We start from the raw sequence: 26,611 nt of genomic DNA, 5'->3' as shown, positions 1-26,611 counted from the left end.
CAAAGACCAGCTTGCATTTACATAACAAACGCTGTGAACTTTATCACCTCATCTCACAAAGCAACTACATTTACATAGAATTTATTTAGCAAACACTCTTATCAAGAGCAACTTACCGAACATCAAGTTGTCTCACTATAGAAACAGTAGCTAGACTAGTGTCCTGTCCAGGGGGTGTCCTGGTACATCAAGCTGTCTCACTACAGAAACAGGAGATAGACTAGTGTCCTGTCCAGGGGGTTGTAAGGGCTGTCTTCAGGAATGGACCAAAATGCGGCGGAGTTAGTGTTCAACATGATTTAATTAAACGGAACACTATGCAATTTACAAAAACAAGAAAACTGACAGCCAACACAGTCCTGTCAGGTGCAACCACAATGACAAGAACAATTACCCACCACCCCAAAGAAAAACACACACTACTATATAGGACTCCCAATCAAAGGCAACTCAACACACCTGCCTTCAATTGGGAGTCCAACCTCAATTAACTAAACATAGAAAAACAAAAACTCTGCCACGTCCTGACCAAAACTAATACAATTACGCCCTCTGCTGGTCAGGACGTGACAGTGGTGTACTGGTACATCAAGCTGTCTCACTACAGTATGCTATTAAATATGATCCACTTGATAGCGACCCTCCGGATCAGAGGATAGAAATGGAAACTAAAGTGACAGTTGTATTACTGACGGTGGCTACCGATAGGGGCTCATATTTAACATCATACATTGGCAAACTTAGGCATAACAGCAACAAACGCTGACACTACACATCCAAGTATCTGACCAAATTATGAAAGACAAGAATTGTAATTTTCTATTCTGTAAAGTGAGTGTGAAAAAATGTATTGTCTATCAATGACAGGCCACCGGGTCTGACAATTTGGATGGAAAATGAATAATAGCGGCTGATATTGCCACTCCTATTTGCCACATCATCAATTTAAGCCGACAAGAAAGTGTTTGCCCTCTGGACTGGAGGGAAGCTAAAGTTATTCCCCTACCTAAATAATAAAGACTTCTTAACTGGCTCTAATAGCCGACCAATCAGTCTGTTACCAACACTTAGTCAACTTTTGGGAAAAATTGTGTTTGACCAGATACAATGCTATTTTACAGTAAAACAATTGACAACAGACTTTCAACACGCTTATAAGGAAGGACATTCAACAAGCACAGCACTTACACAAATGACTGCTGATTGGCTGAGAGAAATTGATAAAAAGATTGTGGGGGCTGTTTTGTTAGATTTCAGTGCGGCTTTTGACATTATCGATCATAGTCTGCTGCTGGTAAAACGTATGTGTTATGGCTTTACACCCCCTGTTATAATGGCTTTACACCCCCTGCTATAATGTGGATAAAGAGTTTCCTGTCTAACAGAACACAGAGGGTGTTCTTTAATGGAAACCTCTCCAACATAATCCAGGTAGAATCAGGAATTCCCCAGGGCAGCTATCTAGGCCCCTTACTTTTTTCAATCTACAAACGACATGCCACTGGCTTTGAGTAAAGCCAGTTTCTATGTATGAGGAGGACTCAACACTATACACGTCAGCTACTACAGCGAGTGAAATCCCTGCAACACTTAGAGCTGCTGTCAGTTTCAGAATTGGTAGCAAGAAATAAGTTAGTCCTACATTTTTAAAGAACTAAAAGCATTGTGTTAAAGACAAATCATTCACTAAACCTCAACTAAATCCTGTAACAAATGTGGAAATTGAGCAAGTTGAGGTGACTAAACTGCTTGGAGTAACCCTGGATTGTAAACTGTCCCGGTCAAAACATATTGATACAACAGTAGCTAAGATGGGGAGAAGTCTGTCCATAATAAAGCGATGCTCTGCCTTCTTAACAACACTATCAACAAGGCGGGTCCTACAGGCCCTAGTTTCTACCTTCTTAACAACACTATCAACAAGGCAGGTCCTACAGGCCCTAGTTTCTACCTTCTTAACAACACTATCAACAAGGCAGGTCCTACAGGCCCTGGTTTCTACCTTCTTAACAACACTATCAACAAGGCAGGTCCTACAGGCCCTAGTTTCTACCTTCTTAACAACACTATCAACAAGGCAGGTCCTACAGGCCCTAGTTTCTACCTTAACAACACTATCAACAAGGCAGGTCCTACAGGCCCTAGTTTCTACCTTCTTAACAACACTATCAACAAGGCAGGTCCTACAGGCCCTAGTTTCTACCTTCTTAACAACACTATCAACAAGGCAGGTCCTACAGGCCCTAGTTTCTACCTTCTTAACATCACTGTCAACAAGGCAGGTCCTACAGGCCCAAGTTTTGTTACACCTGGACTACTGTTCAGTCGTGTGGATCAGGTGCCACAGAGGGACTTAGGAAAATTACAATTGTCTCAGAACAAGGCAGCACGGCTGGCCCTTGGATGTACACAGAGAACTAACATTAATAACATGCAGGTCAATCTCTCCTGGCTCAAAGTGGGAGGTATTGACATGTTGAATGCATTGAGCTGTCTGTTTAAACGACTAGCACACAGCTCAGACACCCATCCATACCCCACAAGACATGCCACCAGAGGTCTCTTCACAGTCCCCAAGTCCAGAACAGACTATGGGAGGAGCACAGTACTACATAGAGCCATGACTACATGGAACTCTATTCCACATCAGGTAACTGATGCAGCAGTAGAATCAGATTTAAAAAACAGATAAAAATACACCTTATGGAACAGCAGGGACTGTGAAGAGATACAAACATAGGCACATACACATGCATACAAACACATGATAACATACGCACTATACACACACGTACACATGGATTTTGTGTTGTAGATATGTGGTAGTAGAGTAGAGGTCTGAGGGCACATAGTCCGGTTTTGAAATCTGTTATGAATGTATTGTAATGTTTTTAAAATTGTATAACTGCCTTAATTTTGCTGGACCCCAGGAAGAGTAGCTGCTGCCTTGGCAGGAACTAATGGGGATCCATAATAAACCCCAGGAAGAGTAGCTGCTGCCTTGGCAGGAACTAATGGAGATCCATAATAAACCCCAGGAAGAGCAGCTGCTGCCTTGACAGGAACTAATGGGGATCCATAATAAACCCCAGAAAGAGTAGCTGCTGCCTTGGCAGGAACTAATGGGGATCCATAATAAACCCCAGGAAGAGTAGCTGCTGCCTTGGCAGGAACTAATGGGGATCCATAATAAACCCCAGGAAGAGTAGCTGCTGCCTTGGCAGGAACTAATGGGGATCCATAATAAACCCCAGGAAGAGTAGCTGCTGCCTTGGCAGGAACTAATGTGGATCCATAATAAACCCCAGGAAGAGTAGCTGCTGCCCTGCCAGGAACTAATGGGGATCCATAATAAACCCCAGGAAGAGTAGCTGCTGCCTTGGCAGGAACTAATGGGGATCCATAATAAACCCCAGGAAGAGTAGCTGCTGCCTTGGCAGGAACTAATGGGGATCCATAATAAACCCCAGGAAGAGTAGCTGCTGCCTTGGCAGGAACTAATGGAGATCCATAATAAACCCCAGGAAGAGCAGCTGCTGCCTTGACAGGAACTAATGGGGATCCATAATAAACCCCAGAAAGAGTAGCTGCTGCCTTGGCAGGAACTAATGGGGATCCATAATAAACCCCAGGAAGAGTAGCTGCTGCCTTGGCAGGAACTAATGGGGATCCATAGTAAACCCCAGGAAGAGTAGCTGCTGCCTTGGCAGGAACTAATGTGGATCCATAATAAACCCCAGGAAGAGTAGCTGCTGCCTTGGCAGGAACTAATGGATCTGGTCTGTCACTCTGCATGGATCTGGTCTGTCTCTCTGCATGGATCTGGTCTGTCTCTCTGCATGGATCTGGTCTGTCTCTCTGCATGGATCTGGTCTGTCACTCTGCATGGATCTGGTCTGTCACTCTGCATGGATCTGGTCTGTCTCTCTGCATGGATCTGGTCTGTCTCTCTGCATGGATCTGGTCTGTCTCTCTGCATGGATCTATCCTGTCACTCTGCATGGATCTGGTCTGTCACTCTGCATGGATCTATCCTGTCTCTCTGCATGGATCTATCCTGTCACTCTGCATGGATCTGGTCTGTCTCTCTGCATGGATCTGGTCTGTCTCTCTGCATGGATCTGGTCTGTCTCTCTGCATGGATCTATCCTGTCTCTCTGCATGGATCTGGTCTGTCACTCTGCATGGATCTGGTCTGTCACTCTGCATGGATCTGGTCTGTCACTCTGCATGGATCTGGTCTGTCACTCTGCATGGATCTGGTCTGTCTCTCTGCATGGATCTGGTCTGTCACTCTGCATGGATCTGGTCTGTCTCTCTGCATGGATCTATCCTGTCTCTCTGCATGGATCTGGTCTGTCTCTCTGCATGGATCTGGTCTGTCACTCTGCATGGATCTGGTCTGTCACTCTGCATGGATCTATCCTGTCTCTCTGCATGGATCTGGTCTGTCTCTCTGCATGGATCTATCCTGTCTCTCTGCATGGATCTGGTCTGTCTCTCTGCATGGATCTGGTCTGTCTCTCTGCATGGATCTATCCTGTCTCTCTGCATGGATCTGGTCTGTCTCTCTGCATGGATCTGGTCTGTCACTCTGCATGGATCTGGTCTGTCTATCTGCATGGATCTGGTCTGTCTCTGCATGGATCTGGTCTGTCTCTCTGCATGGATCTATCCTGTCACTCTGCATGGATCTATCCTGTCTCTCTGCATGGATCTGGTCTGTCTCTCTGCATGGATCTATCCTGTCTCTCTGCATGGATCTGGTCTGTCGTATCCAACATTCATCCCTGTAAGAATTTAAATTCTGCATGTCACAGCACACTGGGTGAAAGGGTCCATATCATCTTTACATGACATGTTTGATATTCTACAGAATACAGACCAGTTCCAATGTTACTGTTACCACTACTACTACTGTTACTACTACTGTTACTACTGTTACTACTACTGTTACTACTACTACTACTGTTACTACTACTACTACTGTTACTACTACTACTACTACTGTTACTACTACTACTACTGTTACTGCTACTACTACTACTATTACTACTACTGTTACTACTGTTACTACTACTGTTACTACTACTACTACTGTTACTGCTACTACTACTACTGTTACTACTGTTACTAATGTTAATACTGCTACTACTACTGTTACTAATGTTACTGTTACTACTACTACTACTGTTACTACTACTACTACTGTTACTACTGTTACTACTACTACTACTGTTACTACTACTACTACTGTTACTACTACTACTACTGTTACTACTGTTACTACTACTGTTACTACTGTTACTACTACTACTGTTACTACTGTTACTACTGTTACTACTACTGTTACTACTGTTACTTCTGCTACTGTTACTACTGTTACTACTGTTACTACTACTACTACTGTTATTACTGTTACTATTACTATTGCTACTGTTTTTGTGGAGCGATGGGTAACGATGCTTCGCGGGTGGCTGTTGTCGATGTGTGCAGAGGGTCCGAGGAGAGGGACGGAAGCTATACTGTTACACAGAGATGGCAGGCTAAAAGCCTGATATGGACAGTGATGGTGCAGAGATGGAATGAGCAGTGGAATAGAGATACTAAGAGCAGGCATTTATTTCAAGTACAGAGGAAAGTCGGGAAGTGGAGAACGGCAGGAAAGGACAGAAGAGAGGAGGCTATATTTACAAGATGAAGGGTGGGACACAGCCAGTTGAATAAGTCCTTACATGTGATAGGAAACTCCATGGCGACTCCATTACCCGCAGTATTAGACTTAAAACGAATCATCCAGCGATCATACACTGTTTACTAGGGGGCAGGGCTACCGATGTTAAGGCTAATCTAAAGAAGGTGCTGGCTAAAGCTAAAACTGGCGAGTGTAGAGAGTATAGAGATATTGTTATCCACGTCGGCACCAACGATGTTAGGATGAAACAGTCAGAGGTCACCAAGCGCAACATAGCTTCAGCGTGTAAATCAGCTAGAAAGATGTGTCGGCATCGAGTAATTGTCTCTGGCCCCCTCCCAGTTAGGGGGAGTGATGAGCTCTACAGCAGTCTCACAACTCAATCGCTGGATGAAAACTGTGTTCTGCCCCTCCCAAAAGATAGAATTTGTAGATAACTGGCCCTCTTTCTGGGACTCACCCACAAACAGGACCAAGCCTGGCCTGTTGAGGAGTGACGGACTCCATCCTAGCTGAAGGGGTGCTCTCATCTTATCTACGAACATAGACAGGGCTCTAACTCCTCTAGCTCCACAATGAAATAGGGTGCAGGCCAGGCAGCAGGCTGTTAGCCAGCCTGTCAGCTTAGTGGAGTCTGCCATTAGCACAGTCAGCGTAGTCAGCTCAGCTTTCCCCATTGAGACCGTGTCTGTGCCTCGATCTAGGTTGGGCAAAATTAAAAATGGCGGTGTTCGCTTTAGTAATCTCACTAGTATTAAGACCTCCTCCATTCCTGCCATTATTGAAAGAGATTGTGATACTTCACATCTCAAAATTGGGTTACTTAATGTTAGATCCCTCACTTCCAAGGCAGTTATAGTCAATGAACTAATCACTGATCATAATCTTGATGTGATTGGCCTGACTGAAACATGGCTTAAGCCTGATGAATTTACTGTGTTAAATGAGGCCTCACCCCCTGGTTACACTAGTGACCATACCCCCCGTGCATCCGGCAAAGGCGGAGGTGTTGCTAACATCTACGATAGCAAATTTCAATTTACAAAAAAAAAACAATGACGTTTTCGTCTTTTGAGCTTCTAGTCATGAAATCTATGCAGCCGACTCACTCACTTTTTATAGCTACTGTTTACAGGCCTCCTGGGCCATATGCAGTGTTCCTCACTGAGTTCCCTGAATTCCTATCGGATCTTGTAGTCATAGCAGATAATATTCAAATTTTTGGTGACTTTAACATTCACATGGAAAAGTCCACAGACCCACTCCAAAAGGCTTTCGGAGCCATCATCGACTCAGTGGGTTTTGTCCAACATGTCTCTGGACCTACTCACTGCCACAGTCATACTCTGGACCTAGTTTTGTCCCATGGAATAAATGTTGTGGATCTTAATGTTTTTCCTCATAATCCTGGATTATCGGACCACCATTTTATTGCGTTTACAATTGCAACAAATAATCTGCTCAGACCCCAACAAAGGAGCATTAAAAGTCGTGCTATAAATTCTCAGACAACCCAAAGATTCCTTGATGCCCTTCCAGACTCCCTCTGCCTACCCAAGGACGTCGGAGGACAAAAATCAGTTAACCACCTAACCGAGGAACTCAATTTAACCTTGCGCAATACCCTAGATGCAGTTGCACCCCTAAAAATTAAAAACATCTGTCATAAGAAACTAGCTCTCTGGTATACAGAAAATACACGAGCTCTGAAGCAAGCTTCCAGAAAATTGGAACGGAAATGGCGCCACACCAAACTGGAAGTCTTCCGACTAGCTTGGAAAGACAGTACCGTGCAGTATCGAAGAGCCCTCACTGCTGCTCGATCATCCTATTTTTCCAACTTAATTGAGGAAAATAAGAACAATCCGAAATGTCTTTTTGATACTAAAAAGCAGCATTCGCAAATGGAGGATGGCTTTCACTTCAGCAGTAATACATTTATGAACTTCTTTGAGGAAAAGATCATGATCATTAGAAAGCAAATTACGGACTCCTCTTTAAATCTGGGTATTCCTCCAAAGCTCCATTGTCCTGAGTCTGCACAACTCTGCCAGGACCTTGGCTCAAGGGAGATACTAAAGTGTTTTAGTACTATATCTCTTGACACAATGATGGAAATAATCATGGCCTCTAAACCTTCAAGCTGCATACTGGACCCTATTCCAACTAAACTACTGAAAGAGCTGCTTCCTGTGCTTGGCCCTCCTATGTTGAACATAATAAACGGCTCTCTATCCACCGGATGTGTACCAAGCTCACTAAAAGTGGCAGTAATAAAGCCTCTCTTGAAAAAGCCGAAATCTTGACCCAGAAATTCTAAAAAACTATCGGCCTATATCGAATCTTCCATTCCTCTCAAAAATTTTAGAAAAAGCTGTTGCACAGCAACTCACTGCCTTCCTGAAGACAAACAATGTATACAAAACGCTTCAGTCTGGTTTTAGACCCCATCATAGCACTGAGACTGCACTTGTGAAGGTGGTAAATGACCTTTTAATGACGTCAGACCGAGGCTCTGCATCTGTCCTCGTGCTCCTAGATCTTAGTGCCGCTTTTGATACCATCGATCACCACATTCTTTTGGAGAGATTGGAAACCCAAATTGGTCTACATGGACAAGTTCTGGCCTGGTTTAGATCTTATCTGTCGGAAAGATATCAGTTTGTCTCTGTGAATGGTTTGTCCTCTGACAAATCAATTGTAAATTTCGGTGTTCCTCAAGGTTCCGTTTTAGGACCACTATTGTTTTCACTATATATTTTACCTCTTGGGGATGTCATTCGAAAACATAATGTTAAATTTCACTGCTATGCGGACGACACACAGCTGTACATTTCAATGAAACATGGTGAAGCTCCAAAATTGCCCTCGCTAGAAGCCTGTGTTTCAGACATAAGGAAGTGGATGGCTGCAAACTTTCTACTTTTAAACTCGGACAAAACAGAGATGCTTGTTCTAGGTCCCAAGAAACAAAGAGATCTTCTGTTCAATCTGACAATTAATCTGGATGGTTGTACAGTCGTCTCAAATAAAACTGTGAAGGACCTCGGTGTTACTCTGGACCCTGATCTCTCTTTTGAAGAACATATCAAGACTGTTTCAAGGACAGCTTTTTTCCATCTACGTAACATTGCAAAAATCAGAAACTTTCTGTCCAAAAATGACGCAGAAAAATTAATCCATGCTTTTGTTACTTCTAGGCTGGACTACTGTAATGCTCTACTTTCCGGCTACCCGGATAAAGCACTAAACAAACTTCAGTTAGTGCTAAATACGGCTGCTAGAATCCTGACTAGAACCAAAAAATTTGATCATATTACTCCAGTGCCAGCCTCCCTACACTGGCTTCCTGTTAAGGCAAGGGCTGATTTCAAGGTTTTACTGCTAACCTACAAAGCATTACATGGGCTTGCTCCTACCTATCTTTCCGATTTGGTCCTGCCGTACATATCTACACGTACGCTACGGTCACAAGACGCAGGCCTCCTAATTGTCCCTAGAATTTCTAAGCAAACGGCTGGAGGTAGGGCTTTCTCCTATAGAGCTCCATTTTTATGGAATGGTCTGCCTACCCATGTGAGAGACGCAGACTCAGTCTCAACCTTTAAGTCTTTACTGAAGACTTATCTCTTCAGTAGGTCCTATGATTAAGTGTAGTCTGGCCCAGGAGTGTGAAGCTGAACGGAAAGGCTGGAGCAACGAACCGCCCTTGCTGTCTCTGCCTTGCCGGTTCCCCTCTTTCCACTGGGATTCTCTGCCTCTAACCCTATTTCAGGGGCTGAGTCACTGACTTACTGGTGTTCTTCCATGCCGTCCATGGGAGGGGTGCGTCACTTGAGTGGGTTGAGTCACTGACGTGGTCTTCCTGTCTGGGTTGGCGCCCCCCCTTGGGTTGTGCCATGGCGGAGATTTTTGTGGGCTATACTCGGCCTTGTCTTCGGACGGTAAGTTGGTGGTTGTAGACATCCCTCTAGTGGTGTGGGGGCTGTGCTTTGGCAAAGTGGGTGGGGTTATATCCTGCCTGTTTGGCCCTGTCCGGGGGTATCATCGGATGGGGCCACAGTGTCTTCTGATCCCTCCTGTCTCAGCCTCCAGTATTTATGCTGCAGTAGTTTATGTGCCGGGGGGCTAGGGTCAGTCTGTTACATCTGGAGTATTCTCTTGTCTTATCCGGTGTCCTGTGTGAATTTAAATATGCTCTCTCTAATTCTCTCTTTCTTTCTTTCTTTCTCTCGGAGGACCTGAGCCCTAGGACCATGCCTCGGGACTACCTGGCATGATGACTCCTTGCTGTCCCCAGTCCACCTGGCCATGCTGCTGCTCCAGTTTCAACTGTTCTGCCTGCGGCTACGGAACCCTGACCTGTTCACCGGACGTGCTTGTTGCACCCTCGACAACTACAATGATTATTATTATTTGACCATGCTGGTCATTTATGAACATTTTAACATCTTGACCATGTTCTGTTATAATATCCACCCGGCACAGCCAGAAGAGTACTGGCCACCCCTCATAGCCTGGTTCCTCTCTAGGTTTCTTCCTAGGTTTTTGGCCTTTCTAGGGAGTTTTTCCTAGGGAGTTTTTCCTAGCCACCGTGCTTCTTTCACATGCATTGCTTGCTGTTTGGGGTTTTAGGCTGGGTTTCTGTACAGCACTTTGAGATTTCAGCTGATATACGAAGGGCTATATAAATAAATTTGATTTGAATTTGACAGGAAAGCATCCAACAGGAAAGTGTGATTATTGCCAGGAAATAGAGACCGTGGAGCATGTATTGCTACAGTGCAGGCAGTATTTTAAGGGAAAGAGAGAGGCTGAGATCTAGCATGAGGGAGAAGGGGATACAATAAATTAGTTTAAAGAGTATATTGACTAGAACGTCATTAGATATAGTCTCAAATATTTTGTTATCTTTTTTAAGAGCGACGGGGCTGGCAGGCAGGATTTGGTTTCTCCCTGTCTCCGCCACCCAGTACAGTAGGTGGCGGTAATGCACCATAACGTTGGCTGCCAACCACCGATAAACCCCACCGAAAAATAAGTTACTGTTTAATTTAACTTTAAACTCTGTATTGTTGGGAAAGGTCGTAAGCAAACATTTTACGAAAAAGTACATTAGTTGTATTCGGCGCATGTGACAAATACAATTAGATGTTGTATTTGATAGTTTCTTTAATTAAAAGTATGAATTTCAGTACCGCTGTTTGAAATGTACATTTTTACAAGAATCGACTGATGGTGTCTCAATGTTGTAAATCCAGCTACCAGTTATCAAAACTCAACTCTGCCTCCACCACGAAACGGACGAGTTTAGGAAGATGTTTTTCAGTTACAGCGAAACTGGGATAGCGACGGTATATACACAGCTAAAATAAGTCCATGTAAAATACATTCCAACTGAATAGATACAACAACAACAAAACAACACTGCTTGAAAATGCAAGCAAGTAGCCTGGTATTTCTGGCAACAACGTTCCTTAATTAAAACAGCTAGTTTCATTTAATTTGTGAAACGGATCCCAGGGCAGTTTTGGGTTGTCCCTCCGCCACTCCACATGGTTTTGTGTCTATTTTAGGGGTCAGATAGAATAAACCCGACACCAGATCTGCCCCCAGGGCGCCTCACACTAGACCCTCACCACGTGATGAGGGTAGAAGAATCTACTTCCGGTAGCTAGCCGGCTAACACCAAGCTAACAACCGTTAGCCATCGCGAGCTGGACTCTTACAGCAGTTATCGGCTATTCCTAAAAAAAATAATCTAAATCAACAAACCGTCTCTTTTCCCCCCCTCATAGTCCTTTATATGTAAGTGATACGCCGGTGGTTGAGTTAGTGTATCGTCAATTTCGTAGCTTTGAGTGACTTTGACACACCGGTTCTCGACATGTCGGCGGTCCAACGGATGAAAGTGGCTAACGAGAAACACAGCAAGACCATAACGCAGCGAGGACACGTCCAGAAGACCACGGTTAGAATCTAGCTAGCTAACTAACATTAGCTGGCTATCAGCTCCACACACACACACCGATAACTACTAGCCTACCCAGGCAGCCGATAGTGCAGATCTAGAGCCCATGTACTATCGGCTGCCTAGGCTATGATAGCTAACGTTACCGGCTAACTAGTTGGCTATTCAATCAGCTGGCTATTCAAACTGAAAGCTCACTGTAACAAGCTGAAGCTAGCTACAAGCTGTCTACCTGGGAATCAAACTGATAGCTCACCATTCACAGTGCTGTAGTTAATTACATTTTTATAGTTCAAGAATAAAACAAATCTTAGCTAAGACACGTTTTGGCTGCCGACATGTTAGCAAAGCAAGCTTGTCTATCTAGCTAGCTAGGGATTCTAATTGTGGCTGTCTTGCTAGCTAGTAATAAACCTTCGACTTAAGGTTGTGTTTCAAAGTAGACAGCCCTCGATCCTAAATCCTCAGCCCTAAACCCTCAGCCCGTTTTTACGTCGTCAGATCCGAGTGTACCTTAAATGTCATTGCCCAAGCGAGGGAGAGAGATGATCTGAAGTAGAGCTTTAAAACAACCAACTTAAAGCTATTAATGTACCTAGTAAGCTAATGTATCTAGCTATCGCTCTCGCCAGGTAGCTAGCTACAGTATTAATGTACCTAGTAAGCTAATGTATCTAGCTACCACTCCTGTCAGGTAGCTAGCTACTGTATTAATGTACCTAGAAAGCTAATGTATCTAGCTAACATTCCTGTCAGGTAGCTACAGTATTAATGTACCTAGTAAGCTAACACTCCTGTCAGGTAGCTAGCTACAGTTACCCATAGCTGGCTAGCTAGTTTTATAGTTTGGATAGCTAGCTACAGTTACCCATAGCTGGCTAGCTAGTTTTTATAGTTTGGATAGCTAGCTACAGTTACCCATAGCTGGCTAGGTAGTTTTTTATAGTTTGGATAGCTAGCTACAGTTACCCATAGCTGGCTAGCTAGTCTTTATAGTTTGGATAGCTAGCTACAGTTACCATAGCTGGCTAGGTAGTTTTTTATAGTTTGGATAGCTAGCTACAGTTACCCATAGCTGGCTAGGTAGTTTTTTATAGTTTGGATAGCTAGCTACAGTTACCCATAGCTGGCTAGGTAGTTTTATAGTTTGGATAGCTAGCTACAGTTACCCATAGCTGGCTAGCTATTTTTATAGTTTGGATAGCTAGCTACAGTTACCCATAGCTGGCTAGCTAGTTTTTTATAGTTTGGATAGCTAGCTACAGTTACCCATAGCTGGCTAGCTAGTTTTTATAGTTTGGATAGCTAGCTACAGTTACCCATAGCTGGCTAGGTAGTTTTATAGTTTGGATAGCTAGCTACAGTTACCCATAGCTGGCTAGCTATTTTTATAGTTTGGATAGCTAGCTACAGTTACCCATAGCTGGCTAGCTAGTTTTTTATAGTTTGGATAGCTAGCTACAGTTACCCATAGCTGGCTAGCTAGTTTTTATAGTTTGGATAGCTAGCTACAGTTACCCATAGCTGGCTAGGTAGTTTTATAGTTTGGATAGCTAGCTACAGTTACCCATAGCTGGCTAGCTATTTTTATAGTTTGGATAGCTAGCTACAGTTACCCATAGCTGGCTAGGTAGTTTTTTATAGTTTGGATAGCTAGCTACAGTTACCCATAGCTGGCTAGGTAGTTTTTTATAGTTTGGATAGCTAGCTACAGTTACCCATAGCTGGCTAGCTAGTTTTATAGTTTGGATAGCTAGCTACAGTTACCCATAGCTGGCTAGGGAGTTTTTTATAGTTTGGATAGCTAGCTACAGTTACCCATAGCTGGCTAGTTAGTTTTATAGTTTGGATAGCTAGCTACAGTTACCCATAGCTGGCTAGTTAGTTTTATAGTTTGGATAGCTAGCTACAGTTACCCATAGCTGGCTAGTTAGTTTTATAGTTTGGATAGCTAGCTACAGTTACCCATAGCTGGCTAGGGAGTTTTTTATAGTTTGGATAGCTAGCTACAGTTACCCATAGCTGGCTAGTTAGTTTTATAGTTTGGATAGCTAGCTACAGTTACCCATAGCTGGCTAGGTAGTTTTTTATAGTTTGGATAGCTAGCTACAGTTACCCATAGCTGGCTAGCTAGTTTTATAGTTTGGATAGCTAGCTACAGTTACCCATAGCTGGCTAGGGAGTTTTTTATAGTTTGGATAGCTAGCTACAGTTACCCATAGCTGGCTAGGTAGTTTTATAGTTTGGATAGCTAGCTACAGTTACCCATAGCTGGCTAGCTATTTTTATAGTTTGGATAGCTAGCTACAGTTACCCATAGCTGGCTAGGTAGTTTTTTATAGTTTGGATAGCTAGCTACAGTTACCCATAGCTGGCTAGGTAGTTTTTTATAGTTTGGATAGCTAGCTACAGTTACCCATAGCTGGCTAGCTAGTTTTATAGTTTGGATAGCTAGCTACAGTTACCCATAGCTGGCTAGGGAGTTTTTTATAGTTTGGATAGCTAGCTACAGTTACCCATAGCTGGCTAGTTAGTTTTATAGTTTGGATAGCTAGCTACAGTTACCCATAGCTGGCTAGTTAGTTTTATAGTTTGGATAGCTAGCTACAGTTACCCATAGCTGGCTAGTTAGTTTTATAGTTTGGATAGCTAGCTACAGTTACCCATAGCTGGCTAGGGAGTTTTTTATAGTTTGGATAGCTAGCTACAGTTACCCATAGCTGGCTAGTTAGTTTTATAGTTTGGATAGCTAGCTACAGTTACCCATAGCTGGCTAGGTAGTTTTTTATAGTTTGGATAGCTAGCTACAGTTACCCATAGCTGGCTAGTTAGTTTTATAGTTTGGATAGCTAGCTACAGTTACCCATAGCTGGCTAGTTAGTTTTATAGTTTGGATAGCTAGCTACAGTTACCCATAGCTGGCTAGTTAGTTTTATAGTTTGGATAGCTAGCTACAGTTACCCATAGCTGGCTAGGGAGTTTTTTATAGTTTGGATAGCTAGCTACAGTTACCCATAGCTGGCTAGTTAATTTTATAGTTTGGATAGCTAGCTACAGTTACCCATAGCTGGCTAGTTAGTTTTATAGTTTGGATAGCTAGCTACAGTTACCCATAGCTGGCTAGTTAGTTTTATAGTTTGGATAGCTAGCTACAGTTACCCATAGCTGGCTAGCTAGTTTTATAGTTTGGATAGCTAGCTACAGTTACCCATAGCTGGCTAGCTAGTTTTATAGTTTGGATAGCTAGCTACAGTTACCCATAGCTGGCTAGCTAGTTTTATAGTTTGGTCATTTATTCCAATACATTTCAGAATTCCCCCCCAAAATGTTTTTATGATTCTAGCTAACGTTACGTTTTATAGGCTCCTCACTACGAGACTAGGTACATTTGCCAACGCTAAAAATCAATGTCTATATATTTTAGAAAGCATCATACTTTTTTTTTCTTTCTGACATGCTGAAAATGCAGCCTGGTTTATTACACTTCGCGGTCACCAGAGTTTGACATGTGACTACAGTTTGTGTTTAATTGTGGGTCAGTGCCCAAAGTTGTCCACTCGCTCCCTCGAACTAAATCGAGGGGGGACCGACGTTAGTGAAGTCCACCACCACTTTGGACTGGGATTCCCCCCAACGGGGTAAAAATAACGGGTTTGGACTGCAGCTTTGGGGACATGATATCTATTAATGTTCATATTATGTTCATATTATTAGCCAGTGAAATTGACTCTAGATATTTGACTAGTCAGTGGTCATTTTAAAGCAAGCTATGTGTTTTTGTCAAAGTTTAGACGTTATTACCACCACAACTCTAGCTAGAGCAAGGTGGATGATCCGTTCTAGCATTTACATTTACATTTTAGTCATTTAGCAGACGCTCTTATCCAGAGCGACTTACAGTAGTGAATGCATACATTTCATACAATTTTTTTTTTTTTTTTTCATACTGGTCCCCCGTGGGAATCGAACCCACAACCCTGGCGTTGCACTACCAACTGGCATGTGGTTGGCTAGCTAACGTTAGATCACTACCTAGAGCTGATCACTACACTTCATACAGTGAATTTTTTGGTAGCAGGTTAGGATAGTGTTTTTCCTTACCTTAACCTCAGTCTCCTAACCTGCAACAACAAAAAAAGTAATGGCATCAAAGTGCCTACTGGCATAAAGCAGTTCCTCTGGACCTGCATGACATGCTCTGCTCTCTCACTCTCCCATCTTGGATAGGAAATGTGCATAAAACCAGTCTAGTAATGCCAAATATTACAGTGAGTCCACCCGCAACACTAGCTTACTAGGGATTGCTTCATTATGCAGTGTACTATCTATAGCTATATACTGTGACTTAGTTATTTATACATTTTTTAAAATAAATATTACGTATCAAGTAGCGTAGCAATGAGGAAGAAAGTAGTGGGCTGGAGGATAAATTCAGCCACTACCGCTTTTCCTGGCCAATCGCCTAGAAAAATGATCTGCAATATTCACAGTAAATTAAATCCCAATTGATACCCCCCTGGTCTCCTGAAGTCCTCCTTTTTTTTGTGTGTGCAAATTATTTCACCACATCCTGTAGGTCCGGGTTGTGGGCCCAACAGTTTTCTACACTGAGTATTGCCAACCCAGACAGTGTTTCCTGAGACTTGCATTATACAGTGCATTCAGAAAGTATTCAGACCCTTTGACTTTCTCCACATTTTGTTACGTTACAGCCTTATTCTAAAATTGATTAAATACATTTTAGCTAGCTCCATTGCTCTGATAAACACTTGTGTGACCGTGTAACCATGTCCTGTGTGTGTGTGTGTGTGTGTGAGAGCGACTGTGTAAACCGTGTGTGTGTGAGAGGCTGTGTTAACCGTGTGTGCGTGTGTAAACCATGTCGTGTGTGTGTGAGAGAGAGACTGTGTAAACCATGTCCTGTGTGTGTGTGAGAGAGAGACTGTGTAAACCATGTCCTGTGTGTGTGTGAGAGAGAGACTGTGTAAACCATGTCCTGTGTGTGTGTGTGAGAGACTGTGTAAACCATGTCCTGTGTGTGTGTGTGTGTGAGAGAGACTGTGTAAACCGTGTCCTGTGTGTGTGTGTGAGAGAGACTGTGTAACCATGTCCTGTGTGTGTGTGAGAGACTGTGTAAATCATGTCCTGTGTGTGTGTTGTGTGTGTGAGACTGTGTAAACCGTGTCCTGTGTGTGTGACCACAGCTGATAACTTTCTACCGGTTTCCATGACTGGTATGTGGTTGTCTTACCTACCTTAAGCCCTATTCACATGGGACTGGTATTACTAGACAAAATTCAATTCACACTCAAAAAAACATTTGAGTAAAAGCATTGACTGTGGAAGTTGATACATATGGAGGCTATTCATTTACTTTTATTTAACTAAGTCAGTTAGGAACAAATTCTTCTCTTTACAATGACGGCCTACCCCCTTGTGCGCCGCCCCTATGGGACTCCCGATCACGTCCGGATGTGATACAGCCTGGATTCATACACAGCTTATGCTCAGCACTTGGTTCAATGTATCAAAGCAGCTGTTTTCTTCCTCAAACTGCGAGAAACAGCTGTCACTCAGACATTTCTCTCCAAACGCAGGGAAACTAACCCCGTCTGATTACCTGACCTCCCCCGGTTAAACTAACCCCGTCTGATTACCTGACCTCCCCCGGTTAAACTAACCCCGTCTGATTACCTGACCTCCCCCAGGTTAAACTAACCCCGTCTGATTACCTGACCCCTGACCTCCCCCAGGTAAACTAACCCCGTCTGATTCGGTACCTGACCTAACCCTTTTGTTGGAAGAAGGGAAATTCCACGGCAACAGAATTACACTGAGTCAGTTGTCACTTTTTCTTAAAATGCCAAACAAACATTTTAGTTTAACAAACCTTCCAACTCTATGGTCGATGAATACTTTGAACAATTTACAGAATAAAAATAAACATTTTACTGGGAAAAACTGCAGATTCAATGTTTGTTACCAGAATTACGGTAAAATTTCCCTCTAACTTTGTATCGGCATGGTTCGTCCTGTTAATGTGTTTCAGTGCAGTCCTCTGTGGACGTGGGTAAAGTAGTCATAATGTTGTATGGTTTGTTGAACTTGGGATTTCCCTGCACTGCCTGTACGTCACTCTGGATAAGAGCATCTGCTAAATGATTCACATGTAATCTCACCCTGTCTCCCTCTCTCTGGTGTTAGCCCTGTGTTAGCCTTGTGTTAGCCTTGTGTTAGCCCTGTGTTAGCCCTGTGTTAGCCCTGTGTTAACCCTGTATTAACCCTGTCTCCCTCTCTCTGGTGTTAGCCCTGTGTTAGCCCTGTGTTAGCCCTGTGTTAGCCCTGTGTTAGCCCTGTGTCCTCTGGTGTTAACCCTGTGTCCTCTGGTGTTAACCCTGTGTTAACCCTGTATTAACCCTGTGTGTTGTTAACCTGTGCCCTTCTCTGGTGTTAACCCTGTATTAGCTAGCCCTGTATTAGCCCTGTATTAGCCCTGTATTAGCCCTGTATTAGCCCTGTATTAGCCCTGTATTAGCCCTGTATTAGCCCTGTATTAGCCCTGTATTAGCCCTGTATTAGCCCTGTACTAGCCCTGTACTAGCCCTGTATTAACCCTTTGTTTCAGCGGGTGGTGAATGAGGAGAAGTCTCCTGTAGGTCCCTGGCTACTGGCTCTCTTTGTCTTTGTGGTGTGTGGATCAGGTAAGAGACTGTGTGTGTGTGTGTGTGTGTGTGTGTGTATGTATGTATGTATATATATATATATATATATATATATAGTTGAAGTCGGAAGTTTGCATACACTTTAGCCAAATACATTTAAACTCCGTTTTTCATAATTCCTGACATTTAATCCTAGTAAAAATTCCCTGTTTTACGTGAATTAGGATCACCACTTTATTTTAAGAATGTGAAATGTCAGAATAATAGTAGAGAGAATGATTTATTTCAGGTTTTATTTCTTTCATCACACTCCCAGCGGGTCAGAAGTTTACATACACTCAATTAGTATTTGGTAGCATTGCCTTTAAATTGTTTAACTTGGGTCAAACATTTTGGGTAGCCTTCCACAAGCTTCCCACAATAAGTTGGGTGAATTTTGTCCCTCCAAATTGACTCAAATTATGTCAATTAGCCTATCAGAAGCTTCTAAAACCGTGACATGCATACATGTACAGTTGAGGTCAGAAGTTTGCATACGCTTAGATTGGAGTCATTAAAACTGTTTTTTTCGACCACTCCACAAATTTCTTGTTAACAAACTATAGTTTTGGCAAGTCGTTTAGGACATCTACTTTGTGGATGTAAAAAGTGCAGAGTTGAAAATGTATCCGTGTTCTAGAATATTGGACCTTCTCGAATTCTCAAGTTATTTCTCTACAGTGGATTCGGGAAAGTATTATTTTTCCAATTTTTTTACGTTACAGCCTTATTCTAAAATTGATTTAATTGTTTTGGTAAATGACAAAAAAACTTTTATTTGCAAATGTATTAAAAATAAACTGAAATATCACATTTACGTAAGTATTTATTCAGTACTTTGTTGATGCACCTTTGGCAGCGATTACAGCCTCGAGTCTTCTTGGGTATGACGCTACAAGCTTAGCACACCTGTATTTGGGGAGTTTCTCCCATTCTTCTCTGCAGATCCTCTCAAGCTCTGTCAGGTTGTATGGGGAGCGTCGCTGCACAGCTATTTTCAGGTCTCTCCAGAGATGTTTGATCGGGTTCAAGTGCGGGCTCTGGCTGGGCCAATCAAGGACATTCAGAGACTTGTCCCGAAACCACTCCTATGTTGTCTTGGCTGTGTGCTTAGGGTCGTTGTACTGTTGGAAGGTGAACCTTCACCCCAGTCTGAGGTCCTGAGCGCTCTGGAGCAGGTTTTCATCAAGGATCTCTCTGTACTTTGCTCCGTTCATCTTTCTCTCGATCCTGACTAGTCTCCCAGTCCCTGCCGCTGAAAAACATCCCCACAGCATGATGCTGCCACCGCCATGCTTCACCCTAGGGATGGTGCCAGGTTTCCCCCAGACGTGACACTTGGCATTTAGGCCAAAGAGTTCAATTTTGGTTTCATCAGACCAGATAATCTTGTTTCTCATGGTCTGAGAGTCTTTAGGTGCCTTTTGGTAAACTCTAAGCGGGCTGTCATGTGCCTTTTACTGAGGACTGGCTTCTGTCTGGCCACTCTACCATAAAGGCCTGATTGATGGAGTGCTGCAGAGATGGTTGTCCTTCTGGAAGGTTCTCCCATCTCCACAGAGGAACTCTGGAGCTCTGTCAGAGTGACCATTGGGTTCTTGGTCACCTCCCTGACCAATGCCCTTCTCCCCCGATTTGGCCGGGCTGCCAGCTCTAGGAAGAGTCTTGGTGGTTCCAAACTTCTTCCACTTAAGAATGATGGACGTCACTGTGTTCTTGTAGACCTTCAATGCTGCAGACATTTTTTGGTATCCTTCCCCAGGTCTGTGCCTCAACATAATCCTGTCTCGGAGCTCTACGGACAATTCCTTCGACCTCATGGCTTGGTTTTTGCTCTGACATGAACTGTAAACTGTGGGACCTTATATACACAGGTGTGTGCCTTTTCAAATCATGTCCAATCCATTGAATTTACCACAGGTGGACTCCAATCAAGTTGTAGAAACAGGATGCATTTTAGCTCAATTTCGAGTCTCATAGCAAAGGGTCTGAATACTTATGTAAATAAGGTATTGATGTTTATTTTTAATACATTTGCAAAATTTCTAAACAGCTGTTTTCGCTTTGTCATTATGAGGTATTGTGTGTAGATTTGAGGATTTAAAAAATATATATTTTAGAATAAGGTTGTAACGTAACAAAATGTGGAGAAAGTCAAGGGGTCTGAATACTTTCCCAATGCACTGTGTGTAGGATGAACTATGACTGTACACACTACCGGTCAAACGCTTGACAACTACTCATTCAAGGGTTTATTTTTATTTTAACTTTTTTCTGCATTGTAGAATAATATACATTTACATTACATTTAAGTCATTTAGCAGACGCTCTTATCCAGAGCGACTTACAAATTGGTGCATTCACCTTATGATATCCAGTGGAACAACCACTTTACAATAGTGCATCTAGATCTTTTGGGGGGGGGGGGGGTAGAAGGATTACTTTATCCTATCCCAGGTATTCCTTAAAGAGGTGGGGTTTCAGGTGTCTCCGGAAGGTGGTGATTGACTCCGCTGTCCTGGCGTCGTGAGGGAGCTTGTTCCACCATTGGGGTGCCAGAGCAGCGAACAGTTTTGACTGGGCTGAGCGGGAACTGTGCTTCCTCATTTTTTGATTTGTTTAACACTTTTTTTGGTTACTACATGATTCCGTATGTGTTATTGTATAGTTTTGATGTCTTCACTATTATTCTACAATTGTATAAATTTAGTCAAAATAAAGAAAAACCCTTGAATGAGTAAGTATTTTAAAACGTTTGACCGGTAGTGTCGTGTGAAGTGGACAGCAGTATTTTATTTCCCTCATTAAAATGCAAATCAATTTATAACATTTTTGACATGTGTTTTTCTGGATTTTTTTGTTGTTATTCTGTCTCTCACTGTTCAAATAAACCTACCGTTAAAATTATAGACTGATCATTTCTTTGTCAGTGGGCAAACGTACAAAATCAGCAGGGGATCAAATACTTTTTTCCCCCACTGTGTGTGTATACATATATGTAGTATTCTATATAACTCAGTAGCCGGGGAGGAAGGAAACCACTCAGGGATTTCACTATGAGGCCAAAGGTGATTTTAAAACAGTTACAGAGTTTAATGGCTGTGATAGGAGAAAACTGAGGATGGATCAACAACATTGTAGTTACTCCACAATATTAACCTAACTGACAGAGTGGAAAGAAGGAAACCTGTACAGAATAAACATATTCCAAAACACGCATCCTGTTTGCAACAAGGTACTAAAGTAAAACTGCAACAAAAAATGCAGCAAAGCAATTAACTTTTTGTCCTAAATACAAAGTGTTATGTTTGGAGAAGATACAATACATTACGGAGTACCACTCTCCATATTTTCAAGCATGGTGGTGGCTGCATCATGTTATGGGTATTCTTGTCATCGTTAAGGACTGGGGAGTTTTTCAGGATGAAAATAAGTGGAATGGAGCTAAGCACAGACAAAATCCTAGAGGAAAACCTGGTTCAGTCTGCTTTCCACCAGACACTGGGAGATGAATTCACCTTTCAGCAGGACAATAGCCTAAAACACAAGGCCAAATCTACACAGGAGTTGCTTACCAAGATGACAGTGAACGTTCCTGAATGGCCAAGTTACAGTTTTGACTTAAATTTACTTGAAAATCTAGAATTTTAAAAAGAATAATGGGCAAATGTATTACAATCCAGGTGCTTCTACAAAGTATTGCCTCAGGTGTAAATGAGAATTCTGTATTTCATTTTCAATAAATGTACCAAAACATTAACATAAAATTAAAATTGAATTAGTTAAATTAAACTTAAAATTAACCTGTTATCACCGTTGTAATGGGGTATTGTGTTGTTATGGGGTATTGTGGTGTTATGGGGTATTGTGTATAGATGGGGTATTGTCTATAGATGGGGTATTGTGTACAGATGGGGTATTGTGTACAGATGGTGGGTGGAGTATCTGGCTAGTAGTTGGCTAGTGACAGTGACTAAGTTCAGGGCAGGGTAATGGGTGGAGGCTGGCTAGTGACAGTGACTAAGTTCAGGGCAGGGTACTGGGTGGAGGCTGGCTAGTGACAGTAACTAAGGTTCAGGGCAGGGTACTGGGTGGAGGCCGGCTAGTAAGTGACTATAGTTCAGGGCAGGGTACTGGGTGGAGGCTAGTGACAGTGACTATAGTTCAGGGCGGGGTACTGGGTGGAGGCTTGCTAGTAACAGTGACTAAGTTCAGGGCAGGGTACTGGGTGGAGGCTGGCTAGTAACAGTGACTATAGTTCAGGGCAGGGTACTGGGTGGAGGCTGGCTAGTGACAGTAACTAAGGTTCAGGGCAGGGTACTGGGTAGAGGCTGGCTAGTGACAGTAACTAAGGTTCAGGGCAGGGTACTGGGTGGAGGCTGGCTAGTAACAGTGACTAATGTTCAGGGCAGGGTACTGGGTGGAGGCCGGCTAGTAAGTGACTATAGTTCAGGGCAGGGTACTGGGTGGAGGCTAGTGACAGTAACTAAGTTCAGGGCGGGGTACTGGGTGGAGGCTTGCTAGTAACAGTGACTATAGTTCAGCGCAGGGTACTGGGTGGAGGCTGGCTAGTGACAGTGACTATAGTTCAGGGCAGGGTACTGGGTGGAGGCTGGCTAGTAACAGTGACTATAGTTCAGGGCAGGGTACTGGGTGGAGGCTGGCTAGTGACAGTAACTAAGGTTCAGGGCAGGGTACTGGGTGGAGGCTGGCTAGTGACAGTAACTAAGTTCAGGGCAGGGTACTGGGTGGAGGCTTGCTAGTAACAGTGACTATAGTTCAGGGCAGGGTACTGGGTGGAGGCTGGCTAGTGACAGTAACTAAGTTCAGGGCAGGGTACTGGGTGGAGGCTGGCTAGTAACAGTGACTATAGTTCAGGGCAGGGTACTGGGTGGAGGCCGGCTGGTGACAGTGACTATAGTTCAGGGCAGGGTACTGGGTGGAGGCCGGCTAGTAACAGTAACTATAGTTCAGGGCAGGGTACTGGGTGGAGGCTAGTAACAGTGACTATAGTTCAGGGCAGGGTACTGGGTAGAGGCCGGCTAGTGACAGTGACTAAGTTCAGGGCAGGGTACTGGGTGGAGGCCGGCTAGTAACAGTGACTAAGGGCAGGGTACTGGGTGGAGGCTGGCTAGTGACAGTGACTAAGTTCAGGGCAGGGTACTGGGTGGAGGCTGGCTAGTAACAGTGACTATAGTTCAGGGCAGGGTACTGGGTGGAGGCTGGCTAGTGACAGTGACTAAGGTTCAGGGCGGGGTACTGGGTGGAGGCTGGCTAGTGACAGTGACTAAGTTCAGGGCAGGGTACTGGGTGGAGGCCGGCTAGTGACAGTGACTAAGTTCAGGGCAGGGTACTGGGTGGAGGCTAGTGACAGTAACTAAGGTTCAGGGCAGGGTACTGGGTGGAGGCTGGATAGTGATAGTGACTAAGTTCAGGGCAGGGTACTGGGTGGAGGCCGGCTAGTAACAGTGACTAAGGTTCAGGGCGGGGTACTGGGTGGAGGCTGGCTAGTAACAGTGACTATAGTTCAGGGCAGGGTACTGGGTGGAGGCCGGCTAGTAACAGTGACTATAGTTCAGGGCAGGGTACTGGGTGGAGGCTGGCTAGTGACAGTGACTAAGTTCAGGGCAGGGTACTGGGTAGAGGCCGTCTAGTGACAGTGACTAAGTTCAGGGCAGGGTATTGGGTGGAGGCCGGCTAGTAACAGTGACTAAGTTCAGGGCAAGGTACTGGGTGGAGGCTGGCTAGTGACTAAGTTCAGGGCAGGGTACTGGGTGGAGGCTGGCTAGTAACAGTTACTAAGGTTCAGGGCAGGGTACTGGGTGGAGGCCGGCTAATAACAGTAACTATAGTTCAGGGCAGGGTACTGGGTGGAGGCTAGTAACAGTGACTATAGTTCAGGGCAGGGTACTGGGTAGAGGCCGGCTAGTGACAGTGACTAAGTTCAGGGCGGGGTACTGGGTGGAGGCTGGCTAGTGACAGTGACTAAGTTCAGGGCAGGGTACTGGGTGGAGGCCGGCTAGTGACAGTGACTAAGTTCAGGGCAGGGTACTGGGTGGAGGCTAGTGACAGTAACTAAGGTTCAGGGCAGGGTACTGGGTGGAGGCCGGCTAGTAACAGTGACTAAAGTTCAGGACAGGGTACTGGGTGGAGGCTGGCTAGTAACAGTCACTAAGGTTCAGGGCAGGGTACTGGGTGGAGGCCGGCTAGTAACAGTCACTAAGGTTCAGGGCAGGGTACTGGGTGGAGGCTGGCTAGTAACAGTGACTATAGTTCAGGGCGGGGTACTGGGTGGAGGCTGGCTAGTAACTAAGGTTCAGGGCAGGGTACTGGGTGGAGGCTGGCTAGTGACAGTAAGTAAGGGCAGTGTACTGGGTGGAGGCTGGCTGGTGATGGCTGTTTAACAGTCTGATGTCCTTGAGATAGAAGCTGTTTTTCAGTCTCTCGGTCCCAGCTTTGATGCACCTGTACTGACCTCACCTTCTGGATGATAGTAGGGTGAACATTCATTAAAAAATAAAATTATTTTTATACAACGTTGGTTTTAAAACATTTTCAACCCGCAGTGTAATTGTTCTGAACCCAAGAGCCGACCCACGGGATGAAATGTTTTCATTCATTACGCCAGATAATATTTTTGTGTGCAGGACTCTGATGTTGGGAATGTTTGGGTGGAGCTGGTTCACAGACATCACAATGGACTCTGATTTGTATCTCTCTCTCTCTCCCCCCTCTCTCTCTCTCTCCCCCTCTCTCTCTCTCTCCCCCCTCTCTCTCTCTCTCCCCCCTCTCTCTCTCTCTCTCTCCCCCTCTCTCTCTCTCTCCCTCTCTCTCTCCCCCCCCCCCCCCTCTCTCCCACTCTCAGCCATCTTCCAGATCATCCAGAGTATCAGGCAGGGGTTGTGATGGTTGACACCCAGATCAGAGCCTCTTCCTCTGGGAGAACACCAACAGCCTCACTCCATCCCTGCTCCAACCACAAACAGACATCGGGTCCAGTGTTCTCCCTTTACTCATGCACATCCCCCTCCTCTCTGTGTCCAGTTAAACATTTTAGGGCTCCCCGAGTGGCGCAGCGGTCTAAAGGCACTGCATCTCAGTGCTAGAGGCGTCACTACAGACCCTGGTTCAATCCCGGGCTGTATCACAACCGGCCGTGATCGGGAGTCCCATAGGGGCGGCGCACAATTGGCCCAGCGTCGTCCGGGTTTGGGGAGGGTTTGGCCAGGGTAGGCCGTCATTGTAAATAAGAATTTGTTCTTAACTGACTTGCCTAGTTAAATAAAATAAAAACGTTTTTTTAACACCAGCTGACACACACATCATCCCCCTCTTCTCTCTTGTCATGTTAAACCTCAGCTGATTCTACATACTGTGAATTCGATCACTCCATCTCTTGTCATTCTACATACTGTGAATGTATTGTCTCTCTCCAGGACTTCCTGTTTTAACAATAGCTTGGTCTGTATTGGTAATGTTGAAACATGAAATGTCTTCCGTAGTTCTTGAAAGAACCATTTTTTTGTTTTTGTTTATGGAACGTTCTTGTCTTAATGCTGGTTCTCCTGTCTGATCTGATCTGTACTCTGTTAGTAGCACTGATCTCAGGTCAGTTTGGGGATTGGTTCCACTGATGGTTACTGTTGGGATGTTGGGGAGAGGAGACTGAATCTAGAGCAGGTGTTTATCCTGTTAGTCCAGTAGACTGACTGACTGCTGTGACATGATCTGTACTTGTTTTGATATCTCCCTTGTATGAACACGGCCCTCTGCCTCTCTCATCGCTCTGTTCCCTTATCCTGCCATCTCTCTCTCTCTGTCTCTCTCTCTCTCTCTCTGTGTGTGTGTGTGTGTGCGCGTGTGTGTGTGTGTCCGTCCGTGTCCAGGAAGTATTCAGTCTGGTTTTTAACTGTTTTACTGTCTTCAGTTGTCTTCTACACTGGCTGTTCTGTTACTGTACTATCTACGTGCTGAATGGTGTGTGTGTGTGTGTGGCAGCACTCCCTAGAGGCAGAACACCCAGGGTGTGAACGTGTGTGTGGCAGCACTCCCTAGAGGCAGAACACCCAGGGTGTGAACGTGTGTGTGTGTGTGTGTGTGTGTGTGTGTGTGTGTGTGAAGCAGCACTCCCTAGAGGCAGAACACCCAGTGTGTGTGTGTGTGTGTGTCAGACCTCCTCCCTCCTGTAAAACGCTATGCAAATGAGTTTTATACAAATAAAACAGATTTTTTTTCTCTAAAGAT

At 44.2% G+C, this 26,611-nt stretch overlaps 1 protein-coding gene across 1 annotated transcript; it reads left to right on the top strand.

The window, feature by feature from the left end:
* The first annotated feature begins 11,335 nt into the window (after positions 1–11,335).
* Positions 11,336–25,350, top strand: zgc:85858 (RAMP4 domain-containing protein). The gene is made up of 3 exons (XM_029744592.1): positions 11,336–11,666; positions 18,292–18,367; positions 25,233–25,350. Exons 1-3 carry the CDS (start codon positions 11,583–11,585, stop codon positions 25,271–25,273), a joined length of 201 nt encoding a protein of 66 aa, XP_029600452.1. The 5' UTR covers positions 11,336–11,582; the 3' UTR covers positions 25,274–25,350.
* Positions 25,351–26,611: the final 1,261 nt, after the last annotated feature.

The sequence above is a fragment of the Salmo trutta genome, unplaced genomic scaffold, assembly GCF_901001165.1.
Source record: "Salmo trutta unplaced genomic scaffold, fSalTru1.1, whole genome shotgun sequence".
In the NCBI taxonomy this organism is placed as follows: domain Eukaryota; kingdom Metazoa; phylum Chordata; class Actinopteri; order Salmoniformes; family Salmonidae; genus Salmo; species Salmo trutta.
This window is presented reverse-complemented; position numbering and strand designations above follow the sequence as displayed.